The sequence below is a fragment of the Microcaecilia unicolor genome, chromosome 4 (genome assembly GCF_901765095.1).
Source record: "Microcaecilia unicolor chromosome 4, aMicUni1.1, whole genome shotgun sequence".
Classification (NCBI taxonomy): Eukaryota; Metazoa; Chordata; class Amphibia; order Gymnophiona; family Siphonopidae; genus Microcaecilia; species Microcaecilia unicolor.
In genome coordinates, this window is record NC_044034.1 from 251537039 (window position 1) to 251549829 (window position 12791).

A 12791-nucleotide genomic window follows, 5' to 3' on the forward strand; every position below is an offset into this window, starting at 1 on the left:
GGCTAAAAAGCCGCGCTGCAGAGGGGTCATCCGCTCCATCCGAGCGGGGATCTATCTCCTCCAAGGAATCCGCAAAGGATCGTTGGGAGACCTCAGACACGCTGCCCTCATCTACATCGGAGGAGACAAAAGTCCTCCAAGGCCTGGAAATCAACCCGAGGGCGTTTACCTCTGGGAACCTCAACCTCTTTATCAGAAGAGGGAGCAGGGGCAGCGTTTGCATGAGGAAAGCCTGATGCAGCAGCAAAACAAACTCGGGGGAGAAACCCCCCAGACTGTGCACTTCCGCAGCCTGGGCAACAGCCCTAGATGCACTCTCAACCGGCGCTCGCAATAGCGGGGGAGAGACATGCTGCGCATCCAAAATGGCATCCGGCGCGAAACTCCGTGAAGGAGCCGCGCGGGAAGAACGGCGCTTAACTTTAGCCGCTTTTGTGCCGTCGCCCAAATTAAGGGCGTTCATGGCATTAATGTCTCCAACCTCAAGGGCGGCCCTGAAGAAGCCGTCCGAGCCGCGTGGCCGGCCAAGATGGCGGAGGCGAGGAGCGGGGGATGGGCGTTTATGGCGGGAAAAAACCGCCACGCCGGAGGAACGACCGGGACATTCATCGGTCACTAAACTATCACCCATCAAGGGCGAATCAGGTTGTAAAACCCCCGCATCCCCTCTAGAAGCGCTCCAGCGATCCGGGGAGTGACCCTTTGCGCCCTCGCCCTCCGACGCCATTGCCACGAGGAGAAGAATCGGGGAACCCCCTGCCCGCTATAAAAAGGTAAAATTACCTGCTTGCCGCTCCGAGCTGTAACGAACTGGTGTCCCAGTGAGTAGCTGCAATGAACGTTTAAAGAAACGTCGAATTAAACGCCTTTAAAGACGTTTAAAAATATTTTTTTTTTTTTTTTTTAAACGGAGCCAGCGGGAGGGGGGAGAAAAGGAGGGACCTGGCACCACCAGGTTTGCACTTGCTCAAAAGAGCCCTCAACCCCAGGCCTCAACAAAACCTAAGGATTAGGCTTGGAGGCCTAGCCAGAGCTGCTGCTGTGTGTGACCACCACCTGCTGAGATAGAGAACATACTGAGGAGTTTCCGGCAGCACATGACCACATATAGGGAGGCAAAAGTTTGCTCTCTATCTCCACCTGCTGGTAGATGGACACAACCCACCAGTCTATGGATTGATCAGCTTGATGATATGGAATTAAATATTCTTATGGGGAGATCTTTGATATGGTGATGCAGGTCAACCTCTAGTCTCAGACTGTCCCCTTATAGGGAGACTGTCAGCCATATTTATACTCTTGATTTACATTAGGTTCTATGGAGTTCTAAAAAAACTACTTTTGCGCAGATGGCCGGATGGCAGTTTTTTTTAACACTAACCGCAGATTTCGATAATTTTAGATGGATCAACTTCTGGAGGAGGAAAAATTTGTTGGAAGCCTTAGAATCTTCACTCTCATACTGACAATGTCACTTACTAGGAAATGAGGTACAAAGTGTTGATGAGTCTTTATATCTCGCCAAAAAAAGCTTTTGTGCTGAGGCTGTGACCGGATGCTATCTGCCCTAAGTGTAGTTTTTCCAACGCAACTCTGGCTCGTATGTTCTGGTCCTGCCCGCCAATAGTGTCTCTTTGGAAGGATATCGTTCATTTTATTCATACCATTTGGAAAACCCCTGCTGCATACACACCCTGATTACTTTTTGGAACCTTCCCTTGGCCTCATCCCATGAGGAAGGGTTTTGCATGCTTTCTGTGCTGGTCTCTCTTGCTGGTGTTAAAACTCATATTGCAGCACTAACTTTCTCCCACAATACTTACTGACAGTGCAAATACGGTGCTGTCTGATGATTAATCTTTTGATAGTGGAGAAGAACTATATTCAAGACCTCAATTCTCTCATGGGCCACAAGTTTCAGGACACCTGGGATCCTTTCTGGCTGTCTTTAACCTCAGTAGCCCACAGTCATATCCTTACTGGTTGATTTTTCTGTGGACTTTTAGTTGTAAGTTCTCCTTGTACTATGGGGATCTGTCGAAGTGAAAGGGAGGGGGTTGTCTATTTGGCAGGGAAATTTTCATTTGTTTAATGACCAAATTGTACTTTGCTGCATATTGACCATTCAGATGTCGTTGTTTGCTGCTCTGTTTTTCACCTTGTTGCTCAATAAAAATTACTTTAAACATACTTTATCATGGTCTTTCTTTGGTGTTCCTGGAACATAGACCATAGAAGTCCGCCTGGCATTGTCCTTATGTTCCAACTACTGGAGTTGCTGTCAAAGCCCATTCCAGTCTATCCGAATCCGTCTTGTCATTTGCGGGACTCAGACCATAAAAGTCTGCCCAGCACCATCCTTGGTTCCGGCTACTGAAATTGCCATTTCAACCCTTTCCAGCCCATCCTAAATGGAAATGCCATATACAGAACACAGACCTAGAAAGTTTGCCCAGCACCAACCTTAGTTCTTCACAGCCGGAGTCGCCATCCAATCCATTTAAGATTTTTTTTTTCATACCATCCGCTTTCTAAATACAGATCCTCTGTGTTCATCCCATGCCTGAGTTCTTTGCTGGTGGCAGCAACAGCAGCAGGCTGTCTGCACCAACTTAAATCCTTCCATCTGCAGCATCTTGGCCCTCTGATGTCTTATTTAGGCACAGGAATGCAGTGGCCTACCAAGGGGGGGGGGGGGCGGTGGGGGCGGTTCGCCCCGGGTGCACACCGCTGGGGGGGTGCCGCGCGCCTGTCGGCTCTTCGTTTTCATGGTCCCTCCCAGAGGGAGCATGAAAACGAAGAGCCGGCAGGCGCGCGGCACCCCCCCCCCCCAGCGGCGTGCCCCCGGGGGGGGGGGGGTTCTTTCGCTGGGGGGTCGGCGGGTTTTTCGCCAATGGGGGGGCGTCACACTGTTCCGGGGGGGGGGGGGGGGGGGGGCGCATCGACGTCCCGCCCCGGGTGTCAGCCCCCCTAGGAACGCCACTGCGGGAATGAATAAAATCCCCCCAAATTCCCAGATATATATAATCATAACCTGGCTTAATTGTATTGTTCTCTCTTTTAAATCTTATTCACAATCATTATTTTTTTATACTTAGCTGACTATTACAATGAAAGAAAATTGCAGACAGTTTACCTGGAAGATTAATAACTAGCTGGTCTCTAATAAAATCATCCACATCTTCTGGCTTCAAATGATACTGTCCATCTGGCTTAGCTTGGCGGGTTGCCATTCTGGCTAGCAGAATATTGGATCCTAATAGATAAAAACAAAATAAAACTCATAAACACTAAAATTAAGAACACATCTGAGTAAAACTTATTTTTTTAATCCAAAAATGTGATTTTATGACTTCTATCTTTGCAAGGTAATGGGATGTTTAGTAGTTGCTACAGTGATCTTGGCTGCGATAGCAACTATTTACTGACAAGATAATGGCATAGATAGTGAGTATAAGCAGCAAGGCACATATATAGCATAAACTAAAATTATTCCACTACATAAACAGAATTTGTTTAGGATAGTCATTCAATGGAAACTGTGCTTGAAATAATTGTGAAAAATAAAATTATGATAGAAAACCTTATATTAGGAACACTTGTAATTTCTTGAAACAGACTATTCCTTAAAATCTGTGTCTTTTAAATGTAATTTCTAAGAGCCCACATGTTTGTGAAAAATGGGTGAAAAGAAGATGTATTTTCTTTTCTGTGTTCTTTTACAATTTTGTATTACCCTTTTCCAATATAGTATAGTTAAACCACTCAATACATATGGAATACAGGCACTATGCCCTCCAACATCAACAATCCAACTTGACATAACTATTATTGAAATACAACACCCCCCACCCTCAGAGGTCAAAATCCAGATAACATGAACAAAGTGGCAACCTCCAGGGTGCAAGTCAAGTTTTTAATGTCAGACTGCAGCTCTATATGGCAGGGTTCAGATACTGGCCCCAGACTCGCAAGAAAGCTTCCCAATGAAAGGGCTTTATGCAGTGTTGCTACAATTTTCTAAATCATCATTATATCATGGAGTGCAAAATGCAATTGTGTTAAAGGATCAAAGGTTGTCTCCAATGCAGCAGTCTTTTTTTGTCAACAAAAAAAAGCTTTCTGACATAGCTGTCTTAGCCCTTTGTCCATTATAAATGAAGTAGAGCAATCTAAAACCATCAGTTCTAGTTTTCTTCGGGGGCAAATATTCATCACTTCTGTAAGACAGCAAAACCACTGTGGATCAGAAAAACGTCTAAAAATTGGTTTTGAAAATAACAATTTGCACGTTTTTGTGAGAAAAATGTCCAAATGCAGATTTATGCCACTTTTTGGACGCTTTTCTCTTTTGAAAATGAGCCTAATAGCCAACATGGATTTAGTGAGGGGAAATCTTGTCTCACCAATCTATTACATTTCTTTGAAGAGGTGAACAAACATGTGGATAACGGAGAGCCAGTTGATATCGTGTTTCTGGATTTTCAAAAGGCGTTTGACAAAGAACCTCACAGAAGACTCCAGAAGAAATTGGAGAGTCATGGGATAGGAGGTAGTGTCCTATTGTGGATTAAAAACTGGTTAAAGGATAGAAAACAGAGAGTAGGGTTAAATGGTCAGTATTCTCAATGGAGATGGGTAGACAGTGGGGTTCCCCAGGGGATCTGTGCTGGGACCGCTGCCTTTTAACATATTCATAAATGATCTAGAGATGGGAGTAACCAGTGAGGTAATGAAATCTGCTGAAGACACAAAGTTATTCAAAGTTGTTAAATCGCAAGAAGATTGTGAAAATTTACAAGAGGACCTTACGAGACGGGGCGTCTAAATGGCAGATGACGTTTAATGTGAGCAAGTGCAAAGTGATGCATGTCGGAAAGAGGAACCGAACTACAGCTACGTAAGGTAAAATTATGTATCATACCTGATAATTTTATTTCCATTAATCATAGCTGATCAATCCATAGACTGGTGGGTTGTGTCCATCTACCAGCAGGTGGAGATAGAGAGCAATCCTTTTGCCTCCCTATATGTGGTCATGTGCTGCCGGAAACTCCTCAGTATGTCGATATCAAAGCTCCATCCGCAGGACTCAGCACTTAGAGAATTACACCCACAAAGGGACACTCTGCCCAGCTCACCACCGCCGAAACGGGGGAGGGGAATTAACCCAACTCATCCCCACACAAGTAGGGGAGGGGAATCCGTCCAGCTCATCCCCGCGGAGCGGGGGAGGGACACCACCCCGCCGATGCGGGGGGATCTGGCTTATCCTGCAACCGCAACCACGGGAGGAGCTGACTGACCCTAACACCGCCGAAGCGGGAGGGGTACAAAGCTGCCCTACAGCCGCCCGAAGTGGGAGGGAGCGCCGGCAGAATTTAGGTCTCAATCCAGCCCCGTAAAACGGAGGGGAGAGGAATGCAGCAGCTCACTGTAACACAAAATTGTCTCAACTCCTGAAGAATCCAATTGAAAAAACTTGAACACGAAGTCCTCCTGAACAGGAACTGAAGGCTAAACCTGAAATGCAACCAGAATATAAACAGTACAGATATCTGGGAGGGGCTATGGATTGATCAGCTATGATTAATGGAAAGAACATTATCAGGAAAGCCTGATGGAGCAGCAAAATGAACTCAGGGGAGAAACCCCCCAGACTGTGCACTTCTGCAGCCTGGGCCACGGCCCTAGATGCACCCTCAACCGGCGCTCGCGAGAGCGGGGGAGAAACATGCTGCGCATCCAAAATGGCGTCCGGCGCGAAACTCTGAGAAGGAGCTGTGCGGGAAGAACGGCGCTTAACTTTGGCTGCTTTTTTGCCGTCGCCCGAATCAAGGGCAACCATAGCATTAACGTCTCCCACCTCGAGGGCGGCCCATGAAGAAGCCGTCCGAGCAGAGTGGCCGGCCAAAATGGGGGGGGGGGGGGGGGGGGGGCGAGCAGCGAGGGAAGGGCGTTTATGGTGGGAAAAACCGCCGCACCAGAGGAAGAACCGGGACACTGACCGGCCTCCCAACTGACGCCCAAAAAAGGTGATTCAGGTTTTGAAACCCCCGCATCCCTGCTAGATGCGCACACGCGGTCTGGGGAGCGATTCTTCGCGCCCTCGCCCTCCGACGCCATAGGCCACGTGGAGACCGATCGGGGAACCCCCTGCCGCTACAAAAGGTAAAAATTACCTGCTTCTCGCTCCAAGCTGTAACGAACTGGTGTCCCAGTGAGCAGCTGCAATAAACGCTGATATAAACGTTGAAATAAATGCCCTTAAAGGACGTCCAATTTTTTTTTTTTTTTAAACGGAGCCAGCGGGAGGGGGGAGAAAAGGAGGGACCTGGCACCACCAGGTTTGCACTTGCTCAAAAAGAACCCTCAACCCCAGGTACTAAACAAAACCTAAAAATTAGGCTTGGAGACCTAGCCAGAGCTGCTGCTATGTGTGACCACCACCTGCTGAGATAGAGAACATACTGAGGAGTTTCCGGCAGCACATGACCACATATAGGGAGGCAAAAGGATTGCTCTCTATCTCCACCTGCTGGTAGATGGACACAACCCACCAGTCTATGGATTGATCAGCATGATGATATGGAATGCAAGGTTCCACGTTAGGAGTTACCGACCAAGAAAGGAATCTCAGTGTCACTGTTGATGAGACAATGAAACCCTCTGCTCAGTGTGCTGCGGCGGCTAAGAAAGCAAATAAAATGTTAGGTATTATTAGGAAAGGAATGAAAAACAAAAGTGAGGATGTTATAGTGCCTTTATATTGCTCCATGGTGTGACCGCACCTCGAATATTGTGTTCTGGTCATTAAATTTACTACTTTGTAGGTTCATTGCATGCCCCCTAGTCCTAGTGTTTTTGGAAAGAGTAAACAAGCGATTCACATCTACCCGTTCCACTCCACTCATAATTTTATACACCTCTATCTTATCTCCCCTCAGCCGTCTTTTCTCCAAGCTGATGAGCCCTAGCCACTTTAGCCTTTCCTCATAGAGAAGTTGTCCCATCCCCTTTATCATTTTCGTTGCCCTTCTCTGTACCTTTTCTAATTCCATTATATCTTTTTTAAGATGCAGTGACCAGAACTGAACACACTATTCGGTTGTGGTCGCACCATGGAGCGATACAAAAAAGCATTATAACATCCTCATTTTTGTTTCCCATTCCTTTCCTAATAATATCTAACATTCTATTTGCTTCCTTAGTCACAGCCGCCACACACTGAGCAGAGAGTTTCAATGTATCATTGATACCTACATCCCTTTCCTGGTCAGTAACTCCCAATGTGGAATCTTGCGTTAAGTAGCTATAATTTGGGTTCCTCTTTCCTACATGCATTACTTTGCACTTGCTCATATTAAATGTCATCTGCCATTTAAGTGTCGAGTCTCCCAGTGTCAAGAGGTCCTCTTGTTAAATTTCAAGAGGATTGTGAAAAATTGCAACTTTGAATAACTTTGTGTCATCAGCAAATTTAATTACCTCACTAGTTACTCCTATCTCTAGACCATTTATAAATATGTTAAAAAGCAGCGGTCCCAGCACACACCCCTGGGGAACCCCACTATCTACCCTTCTCCATTGAGAATACTGACCATTTATCCTACTCTCCATTTTCTATCTTTTAACCAGTTTTTAACCCACAATAGGCCACTACTTCCTAACCCATGACCAATTTCCACTGGAGTCTTTCATGAGGTACTTTGTCAAACTCCTTTTGAAAATCCAGATACACAATATCAACTGGCTCACCTTTATCTACATGTTTGTTCATCCCTTCAAAGAAATGTAATAGATTGGTGAGGCAAGATTTCCCCTCACTAAATCCATGTTGGCTTTGTCTCATTAATCCATGCTTTTGAATATGCTCAGTAATTTTGTTCTTTATAATAGTCTGTACATTTTGCCCAGAACCGACGTCAGGCTCACCGATCTATAATTTCCCTGATCTCCTCTGTAACGTTTTTAAAAAATCGGCGTTACATTGGCCACCCTCCAATCTTACGGTACCACGCTTGATTTTAAAGATAAATTACATATTACTAACAATAGTTCCGCAAGTTCATTTCTTAATTCTATCAGTACTCTGGGATGAATACAATCCAGTCCAGTAGATTTGTAGCTCTTCAATTTGTCAAATTACACCATTACATCCTCCAGGTTTATAGAGAATTCATTCAGTTTCTCTGACTCATCAGCTTTTAATTCCATTTCTGGCACTGGTGTCTCTCCCAAACCTTCCTCGGTGAAGACCGAAGCAAAGAATTCATTTAAACTCACTGCTATGGCTTTATCATTTGTTTACTATACCGTCACTTATTGCATAGCAAGCCAGAACGGTTTACACATCAAAAATGTACAACAACAAACAATGTAGTTTAAGCTAGGAAATCCATTATATGATAGGACAGCACAGACAGATCTTCCATACTGGACAAGGAGACACAAATCTTTAGAAATTGCGTATGACTGATGTAATGATTGTCTATGTTATTGTCTCCTTGTGCAGTGTAAAGCATTTTTCATACCTGTGTGCAGTGGCGTAGCTAGGGTAGTTGACACCCGGGGCCGGTCATTTTTTAACACCCCCCCCCCCCCCCCCCCCGAAATCCAGTACTAGGCATACCGAGAATACAAAACACTCAGGACCTATAGAGCAATTCTACCATACCATAAGCAGTAATTTGTACGAGTCACACAAGGAAAAGGAATGCATCTTAAACACTACAGTGAGCACTAGAACATCAATTCACCTATTGTAAAACAAAAACAGACAGATTAGTACAGATCGTCGATCCTGCACAGTCAATGCCAACCGAAAGCCATGTCTTTTTCACAAATAGATACACCCTAATCCACTATAGAATAAGTAATCATAAACTTTCTATTTAGACAAAAATTAAACTGAACCCCCGATGCCAGACTCTGCATACAATGCAACACCACAGAAACAGAAAATGTCCTCTAGTACTGTGCAAAATATAAAGACAGCAGATGTAAATTTGAAAAAAACTAACAAATACCAATCACCACTTTACAAATTAACAAATAGAAATAAAACAAATAATATCATTTTATTGGACTAATACATTTAGCTTTCAGAGGCCAAAACCTCCTTCCTCAGGTCAATTCAGTATAGTACTGTTACAGTGTCCTATCCTGACCTGAGGAAGGGGGTTTTGTTCTCCGAAAGTAAAATGTATTAAAATTAGTCCAATAAAAAGATTACCTTATTTACATGTTCTATTATAAACATTTATTAACACAGCTACAATACTACTTTATCCTAAAGCAAAAAAATAAAAATATATATTTACAGTTCGTTGTCTCTGGTTTCTGCTTTCCTCATCTTTTCACTGTCTTCCTTCTATCCAGCATCTGTCTTCGCTCTCTCTGCCATCCAGTGTCTGCCCTCTCTCTCTGCCCCTTCCATCCACTGTCTGCCTTCTCTCCCTTCCATCCACTTCTGCCCCTTCCATGCACCATCTGCCCCAGTCTGCCATATCTCTCTCCCCCTTCCATCAACATCTGGCCTCTATCTCTGCCCCTTCCATCCACCATTTGCCCCAGTCTGCCCTCTTTCTCTATCCCCTTCCACCCACCATCTGCCCTTTCCCTCTGCCCCTTCAATCCGTCTGCCCTCCCTCTCCCATCCGTCCAGGGTCTGCCCTCCCTCACGTGCCCCCCTTCCATCCAGGATCTGTCCCCTCTCTCTCTGCCCCCTCTTTTCAGCCCCCAGTTCCAGTCCTCTTCATCCACCACATGCCTTGCATCCCCCCCCTTTCAGCCCCAGACCCATTCTCCCACCTGCCCCCATGTCAGACCCCAGTTCCAGCTTCAGACCCCTTCTCCCATCTGAGCACTCCCCTCCCCCCCCAATCCCCTTCTCCCCTCTCTGAGCACCCATCTGAGCTCCCCCACCCTCCCTAATCCCCTTTAAGCACCCCTCTGAGGTCCCCCACCCCTCCCCAATCCCCTTCTCCCCTCCTTGATGCTCTCCCACCCTCCCTAATCCCCTTTAAGCACCCCCTCTGAGCTCCCCCACCCCTCCCCAATCCCCTTCTCCCCTCCTTGATGCTCTCCCACCCTCCCTAATCCCCTTTAGGAATCCCTCTGAGCTCCCCCACCCCTCCCCAATCCCCTTCTCCCCTCTCTGAGCTCGCCCACCCTCCCTAACCCCCTTTAAGCACCCCTCTGAGCTCCCCCACCCTTCCCCTCCCCTCCCCAATCCCCTTCTCCCCTCTCTGAGCTCCCCACCCTCCCTAATCCCCTTTAAGCACCCCTCTGAGCTCCCCCACCCTTCCCCAATCCCCTTCTCCCCTCCCTGATGCTCTCCCACCCTCCCTAATCCCCTTTAGGCACCCCTCTGAGCTCCCCCACCCCTCCCCAATCCCCTTCTCCCCTCCTTGATGCTCTCCCACCCTCCCCAATCCCCTTTAAGCATCCCTCTGAGCTCCCCTACCCCTCCCCAATCCCCTTCTCCCCTCTCTGAGCTCGCCCACCCTCCCTAACCCCCTTTAAGCACCCCTCTGAGCTCCCACCCCTCCCCTCCCCAATCCCCTTCTCCCCTCTCTGAGCTCCCCACCCTCCCTAATCCCCTTTAAGCATCCCTCTGAGCTCCCCCACCCCTCCCCAATCCCCTTCTCCCCTCTCTGAGCTCGCCCATCCTCCCTAACTCCCTTTAAGCACCCCTCTGAGCTCCCCCACCCCTCCCCTCCCCAATCCCCTTCTCCCCTCTCTGAGCTCCCCACCCTCCCTAATCCCCTTTAAGCACCCCTCTGAGCTCCCCCACCCCTCCCCAATCCCCTTCTCCACTCCTTGATGCTCTCCCACCCTCCCTAATCCCCTTTAGGCACCCCTCTGAGCTCCCCCACCCCTCCCCAATCCCCTTCTCCCCTCCTTGATGCTCTCCCACCCTCCCCAATCCCCTTTAAGCACCCCTCTGAGCTCCCCCACCCCTCCCCAATCCCCTTCTCCCCTCTCTGAGCTCGCCCACCCTCCCTAATCCCCCCTTTAAGCACCCCTCTGAGCGCCCCCACCCCCAATCCCCTTCTCCCCTCTGAGTCCCCAACCCGACCTGAGATCCGTTCTCCTACCCTGTCCTGCTTTAAAAAATTGTTTTTGAAGCGCTGGAAAGTGGCAGGCAGCGCGCCTTGCGTCTGCCCTGCTAGTAAAGAAGATCTCGCTGACGTCGTCGCCCTTCCCACATTGAATCCCACCCGCCCTCGCGGTAATAGGAAGTTGCCTCAGAGGGGGGCGGGACTCAATGTGTGAAGGGCGACGACGTCAGCGAGATCTTCTTTACTAGCAGGGCAGACGCGAGGCGCGCTGCCTGCCACTTTCCAGCGCTTCGAAAAAAAAAAATTTAAAGGCAGAGCAGCGGGAGCGGAGCACCCCCTCACCCGATGACACCCGGGGCGGACCGCCCCCACCGCCCCGCCCTTGCTACGCCACTGCCTGTGTGGTTTTCCTACTCAAATAATGTTGTATTTCAAAAACTGCTTGATAAAAGTACGTTTTCAGAGCTTTACAGAAAAGAGGGTATGATTGTTCTAACCTAATTGATTGTGGAAGGGAATTCCACAGTGCTGGGGACAAAAAGAAAAAGGCTGAAGCACGGATGGATTCTCACCTAGCTCTTGAGGGTGGCGGGATCACTAATCTATTGTAAGTGAACAGAGCGTTCACGATGGTGTGTATGGAATAGTTAAGGTTGCAAGGTAAGATGGGGTAGCTGAATGAAGCGCTTTATATGTCAAAATGAGAACCTTAAATTTTACTCTTAAGTCTACCAGGATCCAGTAAAGACGACGTCAGAGGCGTGGCCCTATCATATTTTGAGGCTCAACAGATATTACGGGCAGTCATGTTTTGAATAGTTTGTAAATGTTTTAAGTTAAGCTTAATAATAATAAATAATATTACAGTAATCAAAACGTGTTGTAATGTAGGCATAGGTTAAGATAAGTAAGGAGTCTTTATCTATAGCGTTTCTGATACAGCATAATTGTCACAGGTGATAGAGAGATTTTTTTTTTTTACTACATCAGATATCTGATCATTCAAAGAGGCAGCAGAATCTATGATCACACTTAGATATTTAAAATACTGCACCGGAACAATTTGCCTATCAAACAATGTAGGAATTAAGGATGGCACAGGACTATGACCCGTTATCAAGTAAGTTATTGTTTTATTGGGGTTTAATATCACATGATGCTAGGAGAGCCAACTGGCATCCTCACTGAGACAGTCCTGACTGGCTTTAACCCATTAGTGTCCAATGTTCCCATCAATCTGTTCCCATATGGCTTATTACGGGAACATTGGACACTAAAGGGTTAAATCAATATTTGATAGATTTACATAATGAATCAAAAGGAAATCATCTGCATAGGAGTTTAAGCTACTACCCAAGAACTAAATGAGCAACATCAATGGACTGACAAATAGATTTAACAATAGTGGTGTTAAAACTGATCACTGTTGAACCCCACAAGAGATGGAATGAGATTCTGAAATAGATGTACTACTTTAAAAGAACGACTGCTAAGAAAAGAGGAAAAACATTTGTAGACTGCCAGAGATACCGAGTGACCACACCTGTTTGAGTAATAAGCTATGGTCAATCAGATCAAACGCTGCAGATAGGTCAAGTGAGATAATCAGAGCAATATGACCTTGTTCAAGTCTTGAATGTAGTTCACTTAAAAACGCTGTTAGTACTGTCTCTGTGCTATAACCTCGCCTGAAACATGACTGTCTAGGATGTCTGAATACGATTG

General features: G+C 46.7%; 1 protein-coding gene across 4 annotated transcripts in view; it reads right to left on the minus strand.

The window, feature by feature from the left end:
* The window catches only part of REV1 (REV1 DNA directed polymerase), a 339104-nt gene that overhangs the window by 113376 nt on the left and 212937 nt on the right, over positions 1-12791 (minus strand). For all 4 annotated transcript variants that reach the window (XM_030201417.1, XM_030201416.1, XM_030201418.1 and 1 more), the window contains exon 12: positions 3137-3256. In XM_030201417.1, the coding sequence (XP_030057277.1) occupies positions 3137-3256 (120 nt within the window). The remainder of the gene's footprint in view (positions 1-3136; positions 3257-12791) is intronic.